Source organism: Meleagris gallopavo, chromosome 1, assembly GCF_000146605.3.
Source record: "Meleagris gallopavo isolate NT-WF06-2002-E0010 breed Aviagen turkey brand Nicholas breeding stock chromosome 1, Turkey_5.1, whole genome shotgun sequence".
In the NCBI taxonomy this organism is placed as follows: Eukaryota; Metazoa; Chordata; class Aves; order Galliformes; family Phasianidae; genus Meleagris; species Meleagris gallopavo.
Window position 1 is genome coordinate 37,149,672 of NC_015011.2, and position 21,926 is coordinate 37,171,597.

A 21,926-nucleotide genomic window follows, 5' to 3' on the forward strand; every position below is an offset into this window, starting at 1 on the left:
TTCTTGCAGTGCGTTGAAGACAACTTTCTGATGCAGGTGGTGGAGGAACCGACGTGGGGAGGGGTGTTACTGGACCTTATTCTCACCAACAGGGATGGACTTATTAAGGAAGTAAAGGTTGGGGGCAGTTTGGGTTGTAGTGATCATGAGATGGTGGAGTTCAAGATCCTGAGTGGAAGAAGCAAAGCAATAAGTAGGATTGCTACCCTGGACTTTAGGAGAGCCAACTTCGATCTCTTCCGGGACCTACTTGGAGCTATCCCGTGGGCTCGGGTGTTAGAAGATAAGGGGGCCTCAGAGCTGGTCAGCATTTAAACAGCTCTTCTTCCAAGCTCAGGATCGGTGCGTCCCTGTGAGCAAGAAATCGGGAAAAGGTGGCAGGAGACCTGTGTGGATGAGCAAGGAGCTCATGCGCAAGCTCAAAGGAAAGAAGAAGGTCCATGACATGTGAAAAAAGGGTCTGACCACTTGGGAAGAATATAGGAATGTAGTCAGGGCCTGCAGGGATACAACGAGGAAGGCTAAAGCCTGCCTGGAATTCAATCTGGCTAAAGTGATAAAGGATAATAAAAAAGGCTTCTTCAAGTATGTTAATAGCAAAAGGAAAACTAGAGAGAATGTGGGCCCCTTACTAAGTGAGGGGGAGGTTCTGGTAACAGGAGATGCTGAGAAGGCAGAGATACTGAATGCCTTCTTTACTTCCGTCTTCAGTGAAAAGGCTCTCCCTCAGGTTTCCCACACCCTGGAGGTTAGGGAGAGGGTCTGGGGAATGGGAGACTTCCCTTTAGTCAGGAAAGAGGACATGCGTGAGCGCCTAGGCAGTACTAAGGTCCACAAGTCCATGGGACCTGATGGGGTGCATCCACGTGCGCTGAGGGAGCTGGTGAAGGTCATTGCCGAACCGCTCTCCATCATTTTTGAGAGGTCTTGGATAACAGGGGAGGTCCCTGAAGACTGGAGGATAGCCAATGTCACTCCCGTCTTCAAAAAGGGCAAGAAGGAAGATCCGGGTAATTATAGGCCTGTCAGCCTCACCTCCGTCCCTGGAAAGGTGATGGAACAGCTTGTGCTGGATACCATCTCCAGACAACTGGGAGAAAAGGAGGTTATCAGGAGTAGTCAGCATGGGTTCACCAAGGGGAGGTCGTGCTCGACCAACCTGGTGGCCTTCTATGAATCTGTCACATGCTGGGTGGATGGGGGAAGAGCGATAGATGTAGTCTACCTTGATTTTAGAAAGGCATTTGATACTGTCTCCCACAACATTCTTATAACAAAGCTGAGGAAGTGTGGGATAGATGAGTGGACAGTGAGGTGGGTTGAGAACTGGCTGACTGGCAGAGAGCAGAGGGTCGTCGTTGGTGGTGCAGAATCTGGCTGGAGACCTGTAACCAGTGGGGTCCCCCAGGGGTCTGTGCTGGGTCCAGTCTTGTTCAACATCTTATGCTTACTGTAATTCATATTAGATAAGGTAATTCTCATTCCAAACCTCAAGAAAATTTAAAAGACAATCTATTTTAACATTAAAAGTTTTAGTAATGATCATAGTAAAGAAAAATTTTAAAAGTACTGTGTATTCTTAAGCAAATTTTTAAATGTACTTTAAAAATCAAATGCCTACAATGGAGGCAACACATATCCAATTTAATTATTACGTAAGCAGTAGTTACTTCTAATTTTTTCTATTATTACCACTTCTATCAGAATCTTGAACATGAAAGAACCTAAGAGATGCTCCTAGAAAGAGATAGGCAGCCTGTGTAACCATGAGTGCTAATCAGTAACAAAAGGGCTTCAGACAGTCCCTCAGAAACCTGCTGGCTTCCTTTTAAAGCATGCCAGCTGCAGTGTACCTGCCATTTGGCTGTTCTGCACTGCTCCTTTTATCAGTCTCTTCAGCTTATTTGATTTAGCAGTAGTTAATCTAAAAGTACATCAAAACTTCCCCTCCTGCCTATTATGCCCATTGTATTGTATAGATTTTTAGATTTATTTTAGAAATAATGAACAGGAAATTCTTCGTAAGAGTACTTTCTATAGAGATTTTCTGATCATAAAAATGAATGGTGACATCAATAGCACAATGTTCATATCCAATTTAGCAAGACCAGAAATCAAACATATGTTTGCAATGACGTGAACTTCAGTACTTAGTAATGAACAAACAAAATAAGTGAAAAATTATTTACTTTCATAGTCTCATAAAATTTATCATGGCTTATTATTCCATCAGGATGTTAGAATGCTAATTCTGTTTGATAATACCTTCAAAATTAAGTTATGAAGGCCATCACTCTGCACATGAAAATACTGAATCAAGCAGTACCTAAAATCTTAAGATTCTTCACCACTTCAAATAACGCCCAATTTAAAATTTAGCCTTAAAAGGACAATGCTCCAGTTGATCAGTCCTAAAAAGAGTAAGAATTGTGTCTACGTAAGAAATAAAAGAAACATACTGAGTATGTCAATATAAGAGAAATTAGCATTTCCTCTTGTAACAGCAAAGCCACATCTATTTCCAGTTTGAAGGGCTGCCTTTTCCACAAAATTAATAAGGATGAAAGGAAACTGGAGAGGATCCAACAGAGGATCTGAACAGAAGAAACTGGAAAGAGAAACTAAGGGAATTTGGTTTTGTTTAGACTGCAAAGGAAGCAGGTATGGGGTGTTCTAAATCCTATAACTAAAAGGCAAAGATGACATAGCCAAACTTTTTTTTTTTTTTCCTTCAGATAGCAGCAGCCAGCCTCCAGGAGACCAAAGTCACACACTGGGCCTTCTGAGGCTCAACAATGGTGATAGGAAGAAGTACTTCATAAAGGGAATAGTGAAGCAGCACAGGAACATGTTGCTTATAGATGCTGTAGAATTCAATCCACCCTTGGAGCTTGGAGACACCTAAATCTAATGCCAACAGCAGAGTCCATACTGCTTACGAAGAGGGTTATCATCACATGTTCCATTCCAACAGTTAATGAGGAAACTTAGACCATTTACTCGGGAAACTAGTCAGAGTAAAAGCTGACAGAATCATGAAATCTATGCACCATAGAATACAGGCTCATGTACAGGCTAGAGACTAGAAGACATAGAACAGTACAGTCAGATTCACACAAGTCACTCAGCTCTTTTTAGTTGTACCTATTGATTTTTAACGCGCATTCTCAGTTATTCACATTACAGCATAAAAAATACCAAGCATTGCAAAAGAGATTTTAAAATTGCTCACTGGATTACTTAACTCAGCTCCCATCGAAACAAATGTTTAAACCCCTACAATGACAATTACAGACTAGGACCAAATCATCAAAAGCCTAACTTCTACTGAACACCTACAAGTCATTCTACAAGTATAGAGACAGTTAACAGTCCAACAACAGCCAAAACACTTACAGCTTCTGATTTCCTCATATTGTGTTGCGTATTGTAGGGTTTGCTTGTGTAGCATTGCTGCAGGAGAGCTTTCTCATCAAGAGCTGTACGATCATCATTGTGCCCATCTTCAAACTGTGAACCCTAAGCAAAAATAAATTATTATTTTCAGAAATCAAATTATTAACATCAAAACAATTTCCTTAATTTATTTAAAAGCATTTTTTAGAAGTTTATTTATCCTACTTTTATGATAATTAAAAAGGCGAAGAAATTATAAGCCTAGCTTTCTATTAAAACAGAACTCTATTCTATTTCTATTAAAACAGATTTTGCTCACTAGTGTTGCTTTCCAACTTCTGAATGCTTACCAACTTCCAATCATACTGAAACAAGTAAACAACAAAAAATGTCAAAAAATATCACGGTTCTACAAACTTTGCTGAAAACCAGCAGCAAGTCAGGGAGAAAGTGGACTGTAAGTACCTCTCTGAAAAAGACAAGAGCTCTCTCTGTTCTGTTAAAGAACATCAAAGATAAAGCAAAAGGTTTGCCATCAGGTGTATAAGATCTCAATCACAGAGGTGCTGCTTTTTGATCAGCAAAGAAGTTAAAATGCTGTCTGGATAGGAGAAAGGACTGAAGCGTGTTGGCTCTAAGAGACTTCTAAATCAGTCTGACTAGATTACAGAAGTATTTCCCACATGGAGGATTACAGAACTTGGAAAAGAGGACACATGGAGACAAATCAATAGGGACAAATTATTATCTACGTTGCTATAGGAGCAGCTTCTTTTCAGGGAAGAAAAGTTACAAGTTTCAACAATGGAGCAAAATAATATCTTGAAATCTAATGAAAGTTTATTATTTAATAAGATAGCAATAATGTCTAGCAGATTAATTTTCTTAGTTAGATATTATATCTGCCACAAGAATTGACAGACACAGCTTCTGGTGCTTGGCATTCACCTGTCTTGAACCCAAATGTGCTGGAATGGGCCAGGCCTGCCTTTTCTCTGTGTTTAGGCTTGTTGCCTATTCCTTAGTTAGTTTCAGACTAACTTGGCCACTCATATCAATACCCTTTTGATGGGCTTGCAGAACAGTATATGAAGGATTCACTCCTTGGAAAACAGATGACATCACTGTGTCAGGCTGGTGCGTAGGAGTGGAAACAAAAACAAAAGTAATGCTACCACAAAACACCAGAATGGACTTTCTTACCCACCATCGAACATAAAAGCACACTTAACAAGACAACAAATTTGTTTTCTTCACACAGTTTTTACTTGAAGTACCAATAAATAAAGGTTCTGTATGTTCTCCAAGTATTACCTGAATATCAGAAGTGTGGCTCGAAGGGGAGAAAATCCTTTAAAATTTTAAGTAATATGTGCAAAAGAGACCTTAACCCAAGCAATAAAAAAAATCTTTGTTTTCTACAAAGCCATCTCTCTTCATGCTACTGAACACTAAGCAAATAAAATAATCTGTCAATTATTACAAACGTTTTATCTGAAAAGCAATAGGCACAGCATATTAGCTCAACAACTGTGTATTTAGCCATTAATATTCTGAATGTTGTATGCCAGTAATACTCTGAAGCGGTCATCTACCCCCAGCACAGTCTAGCTTTGACCAGTCCTCATATAATCTGCTCACTTCTGTTTCTGTTCCTTGCTGGGCACCTTCACTCAAGAACCTGATCTTCCCTTGTTTGTTGCTTAGTTTTACCTTACAAACAATTAAGAAACCTGGTAGAATTAACACAGCTTGCAGTCCAAGCTTTGCGGGCTACACGCGCTGGATCTTACATAAGGTCAAGACAAGAAGTAGAGAAATTATTTTCTATTCTCTTAGCTCCATATTTCTGTCCATTTTCAGCATGAATAGTTCTTAAAGGTTCAGACCACATATTTCACCATTTCTTTTCTAAGTCCTCGGTACAAACATAATTCAACAGAATACTCAGGGGGAGGGAAAAAAAAAAAGCCTGAATGCATTTCCATATTTGGAAATAACATTTTACCAAGATCTTTCCCCTGTCACTTATCTTCTTAGGCTCCAGGCTCATCCCCATCAATCACACTAATGTCAACTTCCAGGCCAGACGTGCGCTATGAGGGCAGACATGATAGCAGAGAACAGAAGCGTATTTACAAGGACCACCATCTCTTATTCTATAGAGCAGCTGAAGTAAACTTCCTATATTCTTTATTCTCTGCTAAGTGTTAAATGCCAAAAAGCATATATGGAAATCTCTTATATATACATATATACAAATAGCATATATATATACACACATGTATATATATATATATATATATATACACAAATGCAAATCTCTCCACACACTGAATGAAACACCAACAAACATTTACCACTTAAAAATGCAATTACTACTTTGCCAGCACCTTTACTGAAGCTTCTGGACACTGGAGGTGGTTTCTTTTCTTTTCTGCAGTTCTCTCAGAGTACTGCTTATACTCTTCCTTCATATCTGCTTCATACTGACGATACTTCTGTTTATATTTGTCTGTAGGGGTTGGCAGATTTTCTGGTAGTGTCCTCTGCTCCAGAACAGAATGCAGAGTAATCAATACAAGTTAGTCTTTCTTTTGACAGAAAGAGTAATTAATATAAATGCCTCTGGTTGGGATCTTAAAAGAGAACAGCATTTTCATAATTCCCATTTGCAATAACTTCTGAAACTATTTGACACTATGCTTCACGTTAAGAAAAAAAAAGTGCATGACAGCAAATTCACGTTAAATTTTCGTAGAGTTCTATGAAATCTACCTTTTTTTTTTTTTAAATCTAAGTAGTACACAGCCAAATACATTTATGCAAAGTTAAGATTCACTGGTGCTGTCCTATAAGACGTTACAGATTAATTAAGCAGGTATTCTGACAACTGATTTTGAAGGGCTGAAACTAGGTTGATGGACTGTTTTTAGTCAAAGATTCCAATAGTAGATGAGTGCTAGGCAGTCCACTCCCTTCCTGAAAACATCAGCTGAAAAGGCTATGAAGGCAACTAAGTATCTTCCTAACCTTACATTCTTTTTAGCAGTCTGTGCAATGAAGGCTGATGAGTAGGAACAGTTGCAAGAAGATAAGCTCAAGATTCCATTCTTCCTTCTCTTCCTGAATAACCAACACCTTCAATGTTTAATTGATATCTCCTCAAAGCTAACAAAAATAAGATTCTTAAGATGAGATGTGTCCAGTAGAAATGCTGGATATGGACATCAGTAAACAGTCCTGTTCTAGAAAACGGTTTTTCAAGAAACTCAGATCTTCAAAATGTTCTTTAAAGGGCAACTTTCTCATTCAAAAGGGGATCCACGTGCCTTTACTAGTTTATCCCTGAATAATAAGACCACATTCAAATTATTATTCCAAAAGTGACCTATTTTGGAAAGATTTACTTACACGGACTGTTACTGAGGAAGCTGGAATATATATTGCTAAAGGAATGCTCAGTCAGGGCCCCAAAAGCAAGCAATGCAGAAATAAAGGGCACTCGCTGAGATGAATGTGATCTTAATATTTCAGAACTGCTTGAAAAGTCTTCTCCCCAAAAGTCAAGCAAAATAATAAATAAGAAGAGAGAGAGACGGCAAAAAGAAAGTAAATGAACAGAAGATGCATTACTGTAAATTTAGCACTACAGTATTTAAGACATAACGAAGGCAGAAAGGGAGCAGCCAAGATAAAGGAAAGCAGAGAAGAAAGGAAGAAAGACTTTGAAACAGTCAAAGTCATACCAACCTCTTGTAGCATTCCTGCAGCTAGATAGATTTACTTGTATGAACATATTAAAAAAAAAAACAAACAACTATAGGCATCCAAAGCTAAGAAGAGCATAGCAACTGAAATATGTATGCACTGTGATTATAATGCCATACAAAGGAAAATAGATAATTTGCAGTTAAAAATAGAATTGAGTTGGAAGAGACCTTTAAAGGTCTCCTCTAGTCCAACTTCCCTGCAATGAACAGGGACACCTACAGCTAGATGATGGTTGCCCAGAGCTCCATCCAGCCTGACCTTGAGTGTCTCCAGGAATGGGGCTTCCACCACACTTCTGGGCACCTGTTCCAGTGCTTCACTACTCCTGTCATAAAAACACTTTCCTTATACCCAATTAAATCTCCTGTTTTAGACTGAAACCTTTTTCCTGTGTTCCATCACATCCATACTTGATAAAGAGTCTGTCTCCCTCTTTCATATAGATTCTGAAAAATCACTATCGTGCCTCCCCCTGAGCCTTCTCCAGCCTGAAGAGCCCCAGCCCTCTCAGCCTATCCTCACAGGAAAGGTGTTCCATCCCTTGGATCATTTTTGCGACCCTCCTCTGGACGCACTCCAACAGGTCCACATCTCTCCTGTGCTGAGGACTCCACATCTGGATGCAATACTCCAGGTAAGGTCTCACCAGTGCAGAGCAGAGAGGCAGGATCACCTCCCTCACCCTGCTGGCCACGCTTCTTTTGATGCAGCCCAGGATATGGTGGCTTTCTTGGCTATAAGGTCACAGTGCAAGCTCATGTTAAGCTTCCCATCCACCAGTACCCAGAAGTTCTTTTTGGCAGAGCTATGCCTTTTCTTTTTCTTCCCCCCGTGCTTACAGGTGCATTTTAAAATGTGCATGAATACCTTTGTTGGATATAGAGATATTCTGAGAGCTAAAGCACTCCTAGTCCAGTTATCTCAGTCTGTACAATCCATACATATTGCCTAATTAATGAACATACTCGTTAGCTGTGAACTCTAAGAAACAATAAAAGAGTTAGGTTTCAGGCAGCATGCAGAAGCTTAAGCAATAATAAAGAGTAGGTGAGAAGCTGCAGCAAATCAGTGTTATTCAGACCAGTGTTATCAGAAAACCTCTTCAGGTTTTTGTGATGGATATGTTTTATGTTTGTCTATTTTTATTCACAATTTTACTAGTTACCTTCAGTAAAACAGGATGAAGTAAAGGAACCTGAAGGAGGGGATGGGGGTAGAAAGGAGACTGTGCCTTCTCTGGAGGAAATGACAAGGTCAATCAGGAGAGAGACTCTTCTACAGAGCGTGGAGGACAGGGAGGCACAGCCTGGAGCAGCACACTTGCAGCCCAGGGGCTATAGCTTATACTGTGAAATTGCAAGGACCAGACAGAGAGCATTTAGCAAAGGCAATCAAACCAAACCCCCTCTAGAGACTGGTCTACTGCAATTCAAAGTGTTTGATTTTACAGCACCCATGAGTACATGCAAGAGACACAATGTGCAGGAATGAAGCTATATACAAACTTTTTAATTCTCTCCTACTCTACACTGCTCTATATTTTCTCTATTTAAAAAAGAAACAACAACAAAAAACCTACTAAATATTTCAGATTTAAATATATTTTGTTTCAAGTTGGGAAACCACTTGGTCATACAGGGAAACAAAATGATGATACTGGCAGATTCACCTTCGAGTGCCAGCCAATCTGGAGTCCTGCCATATAGGTCAATAAATTAGGAACAGAGATTATATGTAAATGTATTCATAATTGTTTTCTCCCTGGCAGCACTACTGCTCTAGACAGACATAGTCATTCAGTAGTTCTTAGGTTTAAGTTAAATATTTCTGAAATAATAGATTTTTAAACAGTAGAAAGTACTTCCCAGTTCTTCCAGATAACACTGGTAAATCAGGGTATTTCCTGCACTCTAACCAAATAAAATTGCACAAATAAAACATTACAAAGTTTATGTTAAGTGCATGACAATGACAGAAAAATATGTTGGTACTACTCTTCCTGAATTAATTTAAAAGCTCCTGATACCTAACCTCTCAAATATTTAGGGATCACTAATAGAGAAGTGTTGTATTAAACGTCAGCATTTTCTCTCTAATTATCATTTTTGAAACATTTTCAAAATATTATGGGATGTAGAATAACACATGAAGAAGACTGTTAAATAAGCTATTTCCTGGAAGGCAAAAGATGTTGAAACATACTACACTTTCAGACCATTCACTGCTGTGTTTACTGTTCAGTTGCTAACTTCGTCAGTGTACATTTCTTAATCTGCTTTACCTCTTTTCATCTGACAAGACATTCTAGAAATATGTTTAAACAAAAAGAGAAATTAAATAGTAATTAGCAAAATCTCAGACGTATGGAATGGTCAAAAAAAAAATTGTCACTTTTATTTTTTCCAAACTTAACTCAGACCAATGTTCAAAGGAAAACTATCTGAGCAATTAACTTTTACATTTATTATACTGGACGCTGATCCTGAACAATGCTGTAATTTTTAAATCAGAATGCTTTACCATCTGCACTACTGGTATTCCTTATAAAGCATCGAAGATTTGCAGCAATTAAGTTTTAGTCAACCAGAAAATAATGCTGGTAGGTGACTGGGATATTTTAACAATGAAAGCGCTCAGTCCAATTGAGGGTACTTTCAAAATTAATATCAAACATATCTTAAAGATAAGAGACTGAGGAAAAGTCTGAGAGAAATATCTGTACCTAATTCCAAAAGTTCCCTTTTCAAAAGTAACTGTTCTTCCATAGAAAGAATTCTTAATTGTTTATAAGCTTATATAAGCTTATTTAAGCTTATTTTAGCTTATATAAGCGTATATAAGCTTAGGTTGTTTTCTTCAGTCGTGTGTTTAATGATCACTACTGATCTTACCTTTTAACTTTTTTAAGTTAACACATCAGAAAGATAAAGTTACATGCTATCTCAATGCTACTCAGTTTCTTTGACAAACTGTTAATAAAGCTAGTTATTAATATCTCTCTTGCAAGTGATTGTGAGAAGGATAAATGCATCTACCAACAAAGATGAGCTCAGGCATTAAACAAACACTGGATATGCTATAGGCTTCTCAGTAAAAACTCCTTTGACAAAATTATTTTGGACCATTAGCAATTGGATATGAGAATTTAATTGAAGGAGAAAGAAAAAAAAAAAAAACAAAAAAAAATCTGTATGATGATACTAAAATATTAAACTACTTTTTCCAAATTACTACTGAAGGGGCACATTTTAAACAGACTTGTTATGAGAGACTGACCTGTTGAGATGGTAGATGCTGCCCACGTGGCATTTCTAATGATGTTCTCCAATCCGAAGATGAATTTAGAGAGTGTGTGTGAGGAAAACTTCTACTGCATGGTACGTAAGAGTTCCCATCCTAAAACAAGAAAGGGCACGTGATCGGGTTTGTTTGTTTTTTTTTTAATATTCAGAAATGTATTTGCTAAGTTCTTGCAACACGTGAGTTCTAAAAACCATTCAAGACCAAATTAATTTATAATTACCTCATCATCAGAATCTCCCAGCTTCCCTAGATCTAGGCACGGCACCCTGCAGAAAGTTGAAATGATTTTAGGAACAATACGTTTCTTATTTTTCCAGTTACATTAAAAACAAACTCCAATAGTTACTCCTATTAGTACCTACAAAAAAGTTTCCTTACAACTAGAAACAGCCTACTTAGGAAACGTCTATTAGCCCCTCAGGAGCCAGACACTGAGCTTTTCCTCCTTTATACCAGCAACCACAAAAGGCCCCTGCAAGGTTCTCCTTCCTTCCCAGCCTCAGACAGCCCCAGCAAAGCAACAGATCATAAATCAAGAATTCTTATTTCCATTATCCACAGCAGGACTGTGGAAACACCCCTCTACAATCAGTCACCAGAGAGCCCACAGGGAAGCAATAATTCCTCAGGATGCAAGCCTTCTCAATTATCTGAACTAGACTAATACAGTGGAAGCTAACTACATAGTGGAAGCAAACTATACTTCAGTGTGTATAGACACACACACACACACACACACACACACACTTCTGCTTAAAGAAATGAAAATATCACAGATTTATTTAAGAATTTCTGTGTCTTATGTCTTTACCTCAGGTACCCTCTGGGGGACTGAATTTTACTGCTAGTATTTCCAAACAACCCCATTATAACATGATTGCTTCTACAAATAATAGAGCTCATTAATTTCCAGTTGTTTTTCATTGCAAACTGACTGACAGTACACAAAAAGTTGAAGTTCTTTGATGCAGATATGAACAACACAAGGCCATAATGACACACAGTTGGAAAATAATATAGAAAGATACAGTGGCTGTAAGGCACTTCACTAATGTAAATAACGCATTGAAAATTTTTGCTTTAAATATGTCACAGAAAACAGCCTTAAGATGATAAATTTCTTGAAACACCAATTTACATATCAATAGAAATGCAATTGTATGGTGTAAATTATTAAAGAAATCAGATGAAAAACATGAGCAGACTTACTCTGGTGGGCGAGGACCCCGAGCAGCACTTGTGTCTGGTCTCCACCCCTAGAAGGATACATTATTACATGCTGACAGAGATCAGGAGATAAACACACAGTTGTCTCTTTCAGCCTGCCTTGGTTAAGAACCAAGGTCTCCAGACATCTGATACATGTATTTGACTGAGATAGCACTAAGAAAAGGACAAAACAAAAGCTTTTCACCAAAAGTTGATTCTTACAGATCTTGAAACAAGAATATTCAGTAGTCATCAATACAGAAAGTTTTCTTGTCATTAAGAATACAGACAGCATCCACACCAGCTATTAATACATTAAAAATAATCCATGTTCCTGAGATTTTGATCATACAACAACTGCTCACCAGATTTCAGGTCACACGGATGATGGCTGGAATGTTTCTGATCCAGCCCTCAGCCAGCCCATGAACTGAAACCACAGACAGACAGCTGGTTTACATCGAGCCAGGAGCAATTCCTCCAGCTGGCCTTCCAGTTGGGAAAAAAAATATATATATATGGCTCACAGATGTTCTGCAGCATCTTGTTTTTTAAAAGACCTTAACATATAGATGTCAGCATTGCAGCCTGAACTGTGCAAGCATCCTGCTTCCAGCTGTGGCCTAATGCATGCATGATTTGAAAGCCATCACAGAACTGTTAAATGCTTTCCTCCCCACACACCCTGGCAGCATACCCCTGGAAAAGAGAGTTCAAAACTGAGCACCACCACCTTCCGGTGTCTTCAGAAAAGGGTATTTAGGTTTGGGGGGGAAAAGGGAAGAAGGAAAAAAAAAAAGGATGATAAAAGAAAGAATCTCTCTCAGAGCGGCCGCACATAATGAACACCACCACCTTGTGGTGAAATATGTTAAAAGCTTTTAAGGGATAAAATGCAGTCTTACTCCTCAAACTAACCAAAGTAAACAAACTCTGGTCTTTTTTGGATAATAGTGTGCTGTCTCATGTATTTTTGCAGTGCATTAAATCACAAGTTTTTCTGCAGCATTTCAACTGCCTTTAAGAAAAAAGAACACAACACGTTTAATGCCTTTTCTGAGAGTCATCAAATGAGGAATAAAGAAAAGTTGTCCTGAAGACTACCCACATTTACTAGGACACAGTCTCAACGTCATTTCAATCTACAATTTTTCAAGCCACAAAGAGTCATGTAATAAGGAGTCTAAATTTGTAAACTGACAGGCATAAAAAGAATGTTTCTTTTACAACCTAGAGCAAATACCCAAGTTTTTTCAAAAAACATGGAAGGTAAATGGGTGCATGCGGGCTAAAGGAACACCGCAGATGAAGTTTACTTCACTGCATACTTTACGCCCATATCTGTGAGAAAAATCAACTCTTACAAAAAATATTTACTTTACCTGTAATAAAACCAGTGGCTCTCATAATCCAAGATCGTATTTACTCTAGTCAGCCTTTCAAAAATTAACCTGAAAGTCTCTGCTACAGTAATAATCCTGTCTACCTATCTTAACTCAACAGGTCAGTCACTACCTGAAAAATAAGATTACCTCTCATAACGAATGCTAAGCACTAGGATTTATTTCACACAAAGTCAGTGTGGAATCACTCCTTCTGAGATTATGTTTTGAAGGCTGTTATACTTTATTGCTCTTTTGGAAAACAAAACGCAGTCAGAGCTGTCATCAGTTTCATCAGGAGTCTGAAACAGCACAGAGCACAGGTTGAGTCCTTGCTGCAAACATAATTTGTTCTTACACTCCAGGTAATACTCAGCATGTTGGTGTGCCTCTTTCTGAAATCCTTCTCTTTATTTGAGAAACAGTCGTATTGAGTTATCATACTAAACTATCACCTTTGTCAGAATTAACTTCTTTATAAGCTTTCTTCTCTACTGAATACACTGAAGCCCTGAACTCAAAACCTTAGTGTATGGTTAAAGTTCTGTAAAAAACTCAGTTTAGGGACAGAAAAAAACCACACACCCTCTGTTAACATACCTGACATTTCTTTCCTCTCGACAACAGCTGAGTCTGCCTTCGAGGGGATGCAGCAATTCCTTTCACTTCCAAATCCATACAAACGCAGTGACAGCCTTCAGAATAAACTGAAAAACACAGCTCACATTTCACCCGTTTGCCCTCCCTGCCGGGCTGTTTTTTTCTTCCATCTAGCGAGTTTAAACCCAAAGCTCATTGCGTATTTTCCCAGACAACAGACGCTCCCTTTTTAGACCGCCATCCACGAAGGCTGACCCCGCTTCTACCTTCCGGACCTCCCACTCCCTTTACCAGGCGGGAAACGCACCCGCGCTGTGTACGCGCAGGACTCGCTGAGGCGGCCTCCCAGACGCACGACCTTTCTCTCGAGGCGTTCGACACAAATCGGCACAAACTGCCTGGCACGGCCCCGGCCCTCCCAACGAAGCTTCAGGCGGAGCGCAACGCAGCTAACGCCGGGCAAACCAGGGAGGGCCGGAGGAGGGCGGCCGCCCCAAGCGTCCCCGTGGTAACGGCGCCGCGTCACTCCGCCCCTGGCCATGCAGGGCGCTGTGGAGGCTCAGCAGACCCTGGGCTGCCCTCAGGCTCCGAGGGAGCAAAACAAGCAGAGAAAAGGCAGCCGAGTTGCGTAAGAGTCACGGCACTATACCTGTTTAAAAGCTACGTACTTCTAAAACCAAAAACCAATAGCATTCTTCAGGCAAACTGACCTCTTAAGTGATTTCTGCAATTGAAGCATTGCAGCATCATAGGCACGTGCATGAAGTGAAGAGAAAACTAAGGTCTGGATAGAAATGATTATGACAAAGAGAATAATAAAAGCTTTTTAAAAATTGACCCAGAAAGCCACAATCCAGTTGGCACAATACATAAGAAACAACCAAGCCCTACAGTTCTTGGATGAGAAGCACTAAAACATCTGGTAATACTAACTTAAAATAACAGCACGTTACAATGAATCAGGCCAGGTTCTATAGCCTTAATATGAAGCAAGGACACAAGTACTAAGGGGTAAGTCAATGATTACGCAGCTGCAAGGTCTAACCAGTAACAGCTGTGGGAAAAAAAAATGAAGTTACCCAGTGTAAACCTTAATGCATTACACTATCATTAAAACTATAGACCATTCCTGATGAGACAACAAATGAAAATTATTTCAACAGTGTTTGCAGCTAAATTTCTCTCCCAATCAAGAAATTTCTCCATTAACGCATCTCTAACACATCTACCCTGTAACTGTTTCTTATTATTCTCCCTCCAAAGACTTCCACAAAGAGCTAAATTCATCACTCATGCTCTTTAATGAACTCAAGAAATCACACTTCAAGTGGTACTGTGCTTACTAGTTACAAAACATGAAGCACCTATTATTTTCAGTCTAAATTACAAGATATTCCAATATTTCAGTGAAACATAAGATTACAGTGTATCATATACAGAATACAGAAATATCTTTATAGGAAAAAATAAATAGATAAAATATGTAAACATTCCCAGGGAAACTTTGCTGCCATTGAAATCAATTGCAGAACGATCAGATACGAGCAGTTTTAATCCCTCTTTTAAAGCATACAGCAGTGCACATAACTTCATAACTTCATTCAAAACAGTTTAAAGTGCATACAACATTGTGAAAAAAATTCATAAGCTTTTTAAGTTTTACACATGCAGATTTCATTCATATTTATTACGTCTCCTCAATCCCATCTCTGATTCTATTAAATCCTTGTTTATCACTTCTTGGTCTTCTACTACATCTGTTTCAAACTGATGTACTTCACATTCATCACATAATTCATGCTCCTCTATTCTGTAATCATCATCAACATCTTCATGCAAATCTTCATTACCGTCATCTTCTCCGTCATTCATTTCTTTCTCTTGAGAATGTTCAGAAAATGACTGAAGGAGATCTTCAAGTTTCTCATTACAAACGTGGCTGACATCTTACAATTTACCAAAAAAAAAAAAGTTAGTTTAAATTACTGGACAGGTTTCAAGTTTAGAGCCAGTTCAGAAGTAGAATATTTATTTCTTTTTTCTCTCTTTTAATAAAATTCAACTAATGGAGAATTGCCAAACTTCTAACGAACTGTTGCTAACATTTAAAATTTCTCTTGGACTACTATTCACCTTTTGGAAGATTCCAGAGGAAACTAATATACAATCTGCTGTTCAGTGTAACTGTGCAGTATTGCCCACAACCTCTAAGGTCCTCTCTAAGGTAGGTATCCTCAGACTAAAGTTAGATCAATACTAATAGGTTGCTCAAGGACTTTCATTCAAGAAGCTTGTTTCTTGAAAGCATAACGTGTCAGTTCAAAGTATTTTAGCATTTATTCTTTTAAAAAAAATTACAGTGTATCAAAAAACTTGATAATAGATTCCACTCAAACAGGAAGAATAGTACAACTGCAGAATAAAATTAATTCTACACTCATTTCACTTAAGATGCAAGAGCTGAACATTATCACAGAACGATGTTGACTGTTTTAAATGTAAATTAATTAGATAACTATCCCACTGAAAATTGGAAGTACCTGTCATCTTGTTTTCTGATTTATCCAATCCACTTTCTTTCATCAGTCGTCTAATTGATTGGATCTGTGTCATTATTTCATCTTTCTGCTCACAAGCTAAAGCATTAACACTAGAAAAGAGATGTTATCAACAGCTGGAAGATCACCTTAGAAATGACTACTTGGTAACAACGCATACGATAGCAGTTTCTATACATAAATACAATAGTTAGTTTAGCAATCATTTTTGTCAAGTTTTTCTTTGAGAACTTCTCCCATAAAGAGATCTTAACAGATTAGAGAGCTGTACAATCACCAACTGTATGAAATTAAAGAAGAGCAAGTGCCAGATTCTATACCTGGGATGGGGCAACCCTGGATATGTACAGACTGGGGATGAGAGGTTGGAGCACAGCTCCACAAAAAGAGGCCCAAGGGAACAGCACAGAGTTACATCAGGTTCAGTATCAGGAAAAGGTTCTTTACCAGGGGGTAGCTGAAACAGGCTGCCCAGGGCAGTGGTCACAGCACCAAGTCTGATGGAGCTGAAGGAACATTAGGTCAGTGCTCTCAGATATGGTTTGAATTTGAGTGCTCCAGTATGCAGCCAGGAGTTGGACTTGGCGATCCTGGTGGATCCCCTTCCAACTCAGGATATTCTGTGATTCTATGATCACATACACATACTGAATAGTTGTTGAATTCAAACAGTGGAGATTCAATCACTCAGGTTGAGTAATGACTACTTAAGGAAACGACAACCCAATTAATTTTGGTTTTAGGAAAACAATGGCTAATACAGAAAATTTCAGCTTAGAGCATTTTCTTATTTATTTCTGGTTTTATTTACTCTCTTTCTCTTCCTTATGACTGTCAGGAACTTGGTAAACAAATTGGCCAGTGTATTTACTATTTAATAGTTTCAATATATATTAAGTTCAGAAGTATACTAAAGGAGCAATCATGAAATTAAACTAGGCCTCATGAAAGCTGTCAAGTCTACACAAAATGTACAGTGTGGATACTTTTATTTCTGGTACATGCATAAGGCCCTAACTTCTTAAAGAAAGAACATCTTATAAAACTACAGAGAGGTAATATTATTCATTCCCGTTTTTTCACCACCAAAGATCACTTATGCTTCTCTCCAATGCACACATTCAGTTTAAAAGTTTTTTCAAAAGACAGAAATAAGCAGCTATAGCTTGATAACTGATTTCATCTTCTAATGACATACAAATTGAAAGAATTCATTTTGCTATCAAAAATTAATTCCCACAAGGGTTTTCAAAGGCTGCTGAGCTTAAGTATTTTTCCAGTATTATTGTTCTCAGTCCACTTTACAATTTAACTTTTTAAGCGACAGTAATCTGATTGTAAGTCTGAGCTTTGGCATTTCTGTTGATGAACAAAAGAAAGGAAGTGCCTGCAGAAAATACCATTAATGAAAGAATGGTTATTACCTGCAAAGTGCTACATAAACAGTAATTAAGGTTTCTAAGCAATATTTTCTACCTGTATCTCAGAAATGTGTTATTAACATTTTGCCAGAAGTTCACTTAATAGAAGATGGATACTAAAACATTTTTGAAACACTCACCAGTTTGACAGTGGATCCAACTGAGTCAACAAAGAATTTAACATTTTCTCCGTCTGTGCCAGATGCTGCTCCAATTCTAAAAGCTGATGTTCTAGCAAACAGAAAAACAAATTGAAAAAAGAGGGAAAGAGCAGGAAGAAAGAGAGAGAGAAAATGCTACATTAGAAGTGTTTACAGTGCCAAAACGATATTACTTTATACTTTTGATTGGACAAATTCAAAATTCAGAAAGGTTTTTTCTCTAAAATCTAGAATGTGAAAAGGAGATGGCCGGGTTAAGAACAGAAACTTTACAATGCATGTCCTGAAATCCCTCTTATCCAGTAACCTATCTCTAACAGTATCCAACACAGTGTACCTTAGTAGAATCTGAGAACTGCCACTTTCCCAGCCTCAAGAACTATGCAATTTTAAGACTTTCTGAGTCAAAGGCAGTGCCTTCATGCTTCATACTGTCATTAATTTTTTTTACTCATACCTTGTAACTACATTCAAGTAGGTGCATTCAACAAGTGCTTAAGGCATTGAGAGGAGTAACACCTCCTAAAATACTGTGAAACTTCGAAGAAAGAAAAATACAATACACGAGGGTGGTGAGGAAGCAGCATAATAAATCACTGCCAAAAACAATTACAAATCTGTTGTACAGGGACACCAAAAGAGGCTGCCAGTTGTTTAGTTAACTAGAAGCATGCCTATAAAAGGGGAAAGAAAAGGTATGAGAACAGTACAACTTTGATGTGCCTTAACTTTTTCTCCAAAAGAAAGTTCAATTCTTGGTGTGTCCAAAATATGCTGAATCAGACAGTCAAAGGTACTTTTGCTTCATGAAGATGGAGCTTACTCACTTACTTTTTTTTACTACTCACTTACTTTTCTCCTCTATGAACACATCATGGCTTTGATCTCTAATTTGGCCCAGAAATAGAGCAATCTGTATATCTGCATAATATTGTTCTATTCTCCTACAACATCCTATTAATTCTAAAAGATATTATATCCTATTTTAACACTCTAATCTAATGAAGCCGTTCACCAGGCATCGAGTGACAAGATCATTACACATTGCAAGGCAGAGAACCACTACACAATGAGAAAACTGAAACCATTATATAATGGTTCTCTGCCTCGTATTACGATAACTGTTTAAAAGAATAATACCATCGGGAGTTTTCAACCAAATCCAGTTAGTGTTTGAAACATACAGAATAACAAAATGTTTTTTGTCCTTTTCTAATGGCACTAAAGTAACTGAAAAGAACTTTCTTGTTGAGCTAGAACGTATTCATGAAAATCAGTAGCTTTGTTTCAGCAGGAAATACGCGTAGGTGGTGAATGTATGCATTCTGAGTGGGAATCTTACCCGTTTCCTTTGCCTTCCTTTCTGTACTCTTTTCCTTCTCAGAGAGATTTTCTTCATGTGCCTTCATCTTTGATAAACAAAATTGTGTTAAAAGATTACATAAATATCTTTATATTAAAAATAAAAATACATTAGAAATTCGCTGGAAGAAAACAGCAACTGTAAAATTTATGCTCCATTAATGAAATTTCATTTCTGCTTTGCCTTCTTGCAATATTAACGTAACACTTCAAAGCAATGACAACATGACTGAGAAAAGCTATAAAAGTGGCTGCTTCCTCATCTTCAGTTTTACAAAAGTACTGGAAGCAACCTTCTAGATTACTATTAATTAGGAGATAAAACTGTTTTTCTTAAACTAATAAAAATGTCATAAAAATATTATATAATACATACTATCTAATACTATATAAGCACATTTGTTTCAGGCCTGCAAGCACAAGTCATAGAGTCATAACATCCAAAATACAGTTTTTATGATATTAAACCTTACTACCTAATTACTTTTAGTATTACATTCATTGTTAGACCCAAACTGTTCAACTTCTACCGTCACCTTGCAGATTGTATTCTTATCATATAAACAATATGAAACTGATTATAGACATGCATAGACTGTGTACATCGTTCAGCAGTATACATATAAGTTTGACTTATTTTTTTATTTTCTCCCCCTGAAGGCAAGCAACAAAATTCCAGATGCACTCAGTCTTGCAAATGCTATTTAATGTCACAAGTGTGATACTAAAACAATTAAGAACAAATCGATCACGCATTCTCCTTTCTTAATTCACTAATGGTACAAAAGGTATTGCATTTCATGGCTAGCAGTCTTTGTTACAGCAGCCTGATCAAATGAGAGGGGTCAGGGTGGGGAGAAGTTCTAGACTGCTCATTATTACTGCTCACTGTTCTATTCAGTTGCTAACCTAAAGCTGTTATTTTGCAGGAATCGCCTCGTTCCCATGTCCCAGCTCATTCTGAAGAATGAAAAATACTGACGAAACTTAAATTACAGCTTCAGGTAACAGCACTGTTCATATTCTCAGACTCTTTTATGAGACTGGGAGAAGAAGCATAAGACTCATTTAAGCATCTAAAAAAGATAAGACCAATGCCTTCATTAGGAAGAATCACACATGCTACTATTTTAACTACGGCATTTATGTTAGAAGACAGATCCAACGTCATTAACAATCACATACATGAGTTCAGAATTGGGGAGAAAAAAAAAAGTTTCCTTCCAATTTCAATAATAATGATTTTCTTATATCTCACCTTAAGGAATTTGTATGCTGCAAACACTCCCACTCCAAGAGCATACAAGGGCATGAGTGTGAATGCTAAGTCTCTGCCATTTCCTCTCGTCCTCTCACTCTTTATCTCTTTTGCCACTGCATTTCTCATCTGCTGAATATTCTGGTAAACACTACCTTCAGGATTTCCTGGATTTGGGCGACCTTGATGAACTGTCTGAGGACTACCTTAAAAGTTAAATTGAAAGAAATAAGACAAAATAAAAAACGAAATCAGAGGTGCAATCAGCTTCACAACCAGAACTAATTTCTGTCCTTCTTGTGATCAGCTTTACTCTTCACTCCAGCAGATGATGCTGTCAGCTCTACATTCAAACAAAGTTACCAGTAATCAACCTTTTATAAATAGAACATAAAGTTAAATCAGAGTAGGAAAGATTCTCAAATTAAGTTTCCATGCTCCTTTAAGATACAAGTTTTGTGTTTCTCCCTTCATAGACATGCTGGCTAATGCAGGGACAAACCACAGAAGAGACAGACATACAAAGAAAACATTTTAATGCTGTATTTCTGTTCTGGTTCTTTTAAGAGTAAATACAATCTTGCACCATGTTCCTTTCTGTCAAATGAGTCCCTGCTGAGGCCACAGCAGTTTCTGGAGCAAGGCAGCAGTTATATTAAATGTGAGGAGTATTTGTGGCCGTCCCTTTTAGAAAAGGCTATCTATCCTCACCCCAGGAGGACAAGGTCAAAGATGCTTACGGCCAGCACACAGAGACATTTACCCCAAAGCTGTCCCTGAGGGTCTGAGTCAAGACGTACCCTGCCAGGCAGCTCAGGCTGCTTGAAACGTTAAGTAAATAAATCAAAAGACTATATATGTGGTGTGGCCACAACAGCTTCCCATTTATAGCCAAGAAGTACTGCCTGAATGCTAAATGCTTCCCTCCCTTGTCTGCTTCCTTTCTCCAATAGTGTTTGCTCTCAATGACAAGACTGCAGGGCTACAGGAAGCAAAGGCTGGCCTGGCAGGAGCAGGGCACAGAGCAGTGCCCTCCCAGCACAGGGTCAACTCTGCACAACTTGGACCACGGCTGCATCAGAGGTGCTGCAGACACCAGCACGGATATTCGCAAGCTGAACAGGCTGGATGGCAAGAGGAGAAGAGTTTTCATTCCCGCAGCCAACGCAATACACCTACCCGTTCGTTACGCCGACCGGCATCACACATTTCAAGCGACACGGTTTCACCTATACTCTGTAAATAATTTTCTAAAGACAAACATACAGCAACAGGGCCATAAAGGAACAGTAGATACAAAATTCACACACGCTGCTGCTGGGGTCCCGCTCGCTCACGTGTAAGCATTCCCAACACCTCCCTCAGGGCTCCCTCCGTACCACGGGCTATCCTCGGCCCGCCCCTACAGACACGGCTCCGAGCGGCCCCTCCGGCATCGCGGGCCCGTACCTCTGTGCTGCTGCTGTTGCCGCGGATCGAAATGGCTGGGCCCGGCCCTGCCG

The 21,926-nt window shown here is 38.5% G+C and overlaps 2 protein-coding genes across 7 annotated transcripts in view; both read right to left on the reverse strand.

Annotated features, from left to right (window-relative positions):
• CAPS2 (calcyphosine 2) overlaps positions 1 to 14,459 on the reverse strand; it is a 35,619-nt gene extending 21,160 nt beyond the window's left edge. For 3 of the 6 annotated variants that reach the window (XM_031553643.1, XM_031553640.1, XM_031553655.1), the window contains exons 1-6: positions 13,972 to 14,446; positions 11,683 to 11,729; positions 10,694 to 10,739; positions 10,447 to 10,566; positions 5,790 to 5,945; positions 3,397 to 3,519 (exon numbers count right to left, since the gene is read on the reverse strand). In XM_031553643.1, coding sequence (XP_031409503.1) covers positions 3,397 to 3,519; positions 5,790 to 5,945; positions 10,447 to 10,566; positions 10,694 to 10,739; positions 11,683 to 11,729; positions 13,972 to 14,205 — 726 coding nt within the window. In that variant the 5' untranslated portion in view covers positions 14,206 to 14,446. Of the gene's footprint in view, positions 1 to 3,396; positions 3,520 to 5,789; positions 5,946 to 10,446; positions 10,567 to 10,693; positions 10,740 to 11,682; positions 11,730 to 13,664; positions 13,772 to 13,971 lie in introns of all 6 variants that reach the window. The other 3 variants (XM_019613302.1, XM_010708222.3, XM_031553651.1) reach the window with 3 other exon arrangements.
• Positions 14,460 to 14,942: 483 nt separating this feature from the next.
• CCDC107 (coiled-coil domain containing 107) lies at positions 14,943 to 21,920 on the reverse strand. Its single transcript, XM_010708214.3, has 6 exons — positions 21,874 to 21,920; positions 20,425 to 20,630; positions 19,147 to 19,213; positions 17,784 to 17,874; positions 16,205 to 16,314; positions 14,943 to 15,610 (listed from the first exon to the last, which is right to left on the reverse strand). Exons 2-6 carry the CDS (start codon positions 20,551 to 20,553, stop codon positions 15,339 to 15,341), a joined length of 669 nt encoding a protein of 222 aa, XP_010706516.1. The 5' UTR covers positions 20,554 to 20,630; positions 21,874 to 21,920; the 3' UTR covers positions 14,943 to 15,338.
• Between the last annotated feature and the right edge of the window lie 6 nt (positions 21,921 to 21,926).